The sequence below is a fragment of the Egretta garzetta genome, unplaced genomic scaffold (genome assembly GCF_000687185.1).
Source record: "Egretta garzetta isolate BGI_Z169 unplaced genomic scaffold, ASM68718v1 scaffold57, whole genome shotgun sequence".
Taxonomy (NCBI): Eukaryota; Metazoa; Chordata; class Aves; order Pelecaniformes; family Ardeidae; genus Egretta; species Egretta garzetta.
This window is the reverse complement of record NW_009260180.1, coordinates 816,516-820,994: the sequence shown is the minus strand read 5'-3', so window position 1 is coordinate 820,994 and position 4,479 is coordinate 816,516. Positions and strand designations below refer to the sequence as shown.

Sequence of the window (4,479 nt, the reverse complement as noted above, 5' to 3'; positions counted from 1 at the left end):
GAGGAAAGGCTGAGAGAGTTGGGCTTGTTCAGCCTGAAGAAGAGAAGACTGAGAGGGGACCTTATCAACGCATACAAATATCTTAAGGGCGGAAGTCACGAGGATGGAAGCAGTCTGTTTGCAGTGGTGTCCAGTGACAGGACAAGGGGCAATGGGTGCAAACTGAAACATAAGAGGTTTCAGTTGAATATGAGGAAAAACTTCTTTACTCTAAGGGTGACAGAGCCCTGGAACAGGCTGCCCAGGGGGGCTGTGGAGTCTCCTTCTCTGTAGATATTCAAAGCCCGCCTGGATGAAGTCCTGTGTAGAATGCTCTAGGAGAGCCTGCTTTAGCAGGGGGGTTGGACTAGATGATCTCCTGAGGTCCCTTCCAACCCTTGCGATTCTGTGATTCTGTAAACAGGATGTGGAGCACCGGCAGTAGCCATCACAGGATGTGACCATCCCCTAGCTTGCTGGATGGATTCTTTGGGATATATTAGTGTATCAGTCTGTGTTCAAGCATGTGCCTGTCAAAACACAGACCTCAGCAAATGAGGGAGGAATCGGGTTGTTGTGACCGTGCAGCAGGTAAAAAACAACTTCCAGGTTAGGTTTTGGCGACCTTGGATAGAGAAACACAAAGCGGCTAAAAAACCCTATTTTTGTTTTACAGAAGTTTTAAAAGAAGGAAGCGGTTTATATCCAGAACTGCTCGTGAAAGAAATTGAAGGGGTTGTTCATAAGCATCAAACGCCAGCCTATTGTAATCAACTACTGCATCACATTCAGTCAGCCACAGCATCGGCTCTATGAAGCAACGCTGAAATCCTCTGGAGTGCGCCGTGTGTGAAATGGGCACGATCGGGATTACTTTCATATTTTCATTTGCTTGAGAAAGGCTGAGCAATAAATAGATTGTTTTTTCTTTGTAAGTTCGCCGTTGGCTCATTTCAAAGTCAGATTGGCACAATTCTGTGTTCTTTGCCGTTTGAACAGTTCTTTGTATTTGCTAGCAATAAAACAATGTTTTAATTCACTTTGCATTGGAAATTTTTCAGAAACGAGGTTTAAAGGAGGAATGTTTTTCAGGAATTTGACACTATTTATAATTGAGAAAGATAATTTATTTAACAAAGTAATAGTCTAATGTCAAAGTTATTAATGTAATTCAGTGAGGACTCGTTCAAGAAGTCCTTTGGACTCTGGATAATATTCAGACTTTGCAGAGTCAAGTCAGCAAGGATCAGATTTTTCAGGAAAAAAAGCCCAGCAAAACTTCTCTGACATAATGCAGCAAAATTTTTATAATGTTTTGAGTACTCATACTTATTATGCTGGTGTGGTAGGGAGATGCTCTGAGTAGGTGTCATGAAAGGAATAGTTTTCATTGTCATTGGATTACATTTCATGATTGAGAATAAAGCTAACCTTTTTTAAATGAAGGTTTATACACAGGAGGAATTGTGCTGTTTTGTCACTTAGATTAACTATTTATATTTTTGTATTAAATATATCACTTCTGCAGTTTTCATGTTTATACCACTGTGCCTTGGAAGGCAAGCAACATTTGTTTGCATATTGCTTTGAAATTAAATTCTGCAACATTAGGTTAAAGCTTGATTTATTTTTTTAAAAGACCTTTGTAGTGTATGTTTTAGTGTTGTCTTATATTCTCAGATATGTAATAAAGTAAGTGAGCTCCTAGATTCTTGTCTACATCATTGTGGGGTAGCGTGCTATTTATCACGCACACAAATCATGGAAAATCAGGATCCTGGATTTTTTTTTTTTAATTATCTGTACTATAGACAAAAGTGTGCTTTGGCTTCTAAGTCCCAAGCGCCTCGGCTTTGTATCAAGTCTAAAAACAGACTCAGTGGGGTTTGGTAACAGTCCTTATGCTGTAGGAAGTCCACATGTTTGTCCTTCCGACCTAACTGTACCTTTTCATACGTGTGATGTAATTGTTAACCAAACCACGACACCTGTCTACAGCAATACCTACTTGCATTCTCAAAGAAACACGTGGTGGGTTGACCCTGGCTGGGTGCCAGGTGCCCACCTAAGCCACCCTATCACTCCCCTCCTCAGCTGAACAGGGGACAGAAAATACAATGAAAGGCTCCTGGGTTGAGATAAGGATAGGGGGAGGTCACTCGGCAATTACTGTCACGGGCAAAACAGGCTCGACTTGAGAAATTGGTTTAATTCACTACCAATCAAATCAGAGTATGTTAATGAGAAATAAAAACCGAATCTTAAAACGCCTCCCCTCACCCCTTCCTTCTTCCTGGGCTTAACTTTACTCCCAATTTTCTCTACCTCCTACCCCACAGCAGCTCCCGTGGATAGGGAATGGGGGTTGGGGTCAGTTTATCACATGCTGTCTCTGCCGCTCCTACCTCCTCAGGGGAGGACTCCTCACACTCCTCCCCTGTTCTGGCCCTGGGGTCCCTCCCACCTCAGACAGTCCTCCATGAACTTCTCCAACATGGGTCCTTCCCACAGGCTGCAGTTCTTCACACACTGCTCCAGCATGGGTCCCACCTTCCCACAGACTACAGCCCCTCAGGAGCAGACGGCTCCAGCGTGGGTCCCCCGCCGGGCACCAGCCCTGCCAGCAAACCTGCCCCAGCCTGGTACACCCAGGGCTGCAGGTGGGGATCCGCTCCCCCATGGCCTCCCTGGGCTGCAGGTGGGGATCTGCTCCCCCGTGGGCTCCCTGGGCTGCAGGTGGGGATCTGCTCCCCCGTGGACTCCCCGGGCTGCAGGGGCACAGCCTGCCCCACCATGGGCTGCACCAGGGGCTGAGGGGGAATCTCTGCTCCGGCGCCTGGAGCTCCTCAGCCCCTCCTGCTGCCCCCACCTGGGGGGCTGCAGGGCTGCTCCTCTCACATATGTCGGCTGCAATTGTGCACTTTCTTGGTTTTTTCCTCCTTTCTTAAATACATTACCCCAGAGGCACTACCACTGTTGCTGATGGGCTTGGACTTGGCCAGCAGCAGGTCCACCTGTGAGCCAGCTGGCATTGGCTTTGTTGGACACGGAGGAAGCTTCTGCCAGCTTCTTCCCTGTAGCCCCCCACTACCAAGACCTTGCCACACAAACCCAATACACAATATTTGAGAGAGATTAGATGCATGAGACGAGTCTTATTCCTAGCTTAAAACCACAGTGCTGCAAACACATGGCCACTTCTCCACGAAATACTGTTTTTGAAGTTGTCTTGTCTTTTCATGAAAAGCCAAAATATAACCATTACGTATTAGGCAGCATTTTAGTTCACTAACAACTCTGTAACTCACTGTAACTGGAGGGTCAGCTGAAATTCTTAGAAGGCACAAGGTGAGTGAAATAAATATCCCTAGAAGACATTAAATTGAATGAAGAGGTTGTGGAGTCTCCAACCTTGGAGATGCTCAAAACCTTAACACAGTTCTGGGAAACTCGTTCCACCTGGCTCTGCTTGGGCAGGGATTTGGACTTTGTGTTCTCCAGAGGCCTCTTCCAGCCTCCGCTATTCTGTGATTGTGTGAAAGTGTTTCCTTAATCTAATCAATGATTAAAAAGCCACTTGAATAGGCTGGAAATAAACTACATAACTATCCTTGCTAGCAGAGCCCTTAGAGTTTTCATTTAACATTCCGTTCTCAAAAAAACAGCGTTTCAAAGTGCTGCGGAGCAGCAGGTTCTTCCAATGCAACCTAAAGTTTTTGCTTCGGCGACAAGAACCCAGTTCTTAGGGCAAAGTTCCCTTGAAAGTCCACCAAATAAATCCTACTCTCACAAATAGTAAGAGCTGAAGTATTCATCAAGCTTGATACCTTCAGTAGCCTGGGATTTTTTGTTTTTTTCTCCGTATGTTGAACATTTTGTTATTTGTCAGAGCAGTCCATTGTGGGATGCCTCCCAAAGAAAAATCTCCACACCATCCAACAAACCAGCTTTTTTCTTCAGAGCCAGGAGAGCTTTGTGAACTGAATATTCCGGTAATCCTAGAGACGCGTTCAGCAGCGCCCCGATCCTAGTCGATGCACGTGTGACAAACTAGAAAACCTCCGCCACGACGCCCTTCTGTTAGAGAGCGTTCTTGACATAGGACTTCAACAACACGCCGACCCTGCTTATCGTTTACCGTACTTCAACTTGTATAACCCACATTTCTCCAATCCCCTTACGAAGAAGAGCTGTTATCGAGTCTCCTGTGGATGGTGTATGAGCCTGGGGTTTAAAGTTATTTTCCTTGAGAATCAGCTTTCCCTGATTCAACCTTTACTGCCTCAGTAGGAACACAACTGAAATGTATGATTTTTTTTTTCCTATTTTGCTAGATCAGCTGTTATATCTGCTGGATTTTATTTGCGTTCATTGCCTAATGTTATTAGGATCATATTCACTATGTAACTTTCAAGCAAGGGCAATTTTGGGGGGCAAAATAGTTATCTCGAACGTTCAGACTCTTTAGATAAGCAGGCTTTAGCCCTGCCCTTTCCCGTG

At 45.1% G+C, this 4,479-nt stretch overlaps 1 protein-coding gene across 1 annotated transcript in view; it reads left to right on the top strand.

Moving 5' to 3' along the window:
* The window catches only part of DNAAF5 (dynein axonemal assembly factor 5), a 33,270-nt gene extending 31,601 nt beyond the window's left edge, over positions 1-1,669 (top strand). The window contains exon 14 of the mRNA XM_035897221.1: positions 656-1,669. Coding sequence (XP_035753114.1) covers positions 656-795 — 140 coding nt within the window. The 3' untranslated portion in view covers positions 796-1,669. The remainder of the gene's footprint in view (positions 1-655) is intronic.
* Positions 1,670-4,479: the final 2,810 nt, after the last annotated feature.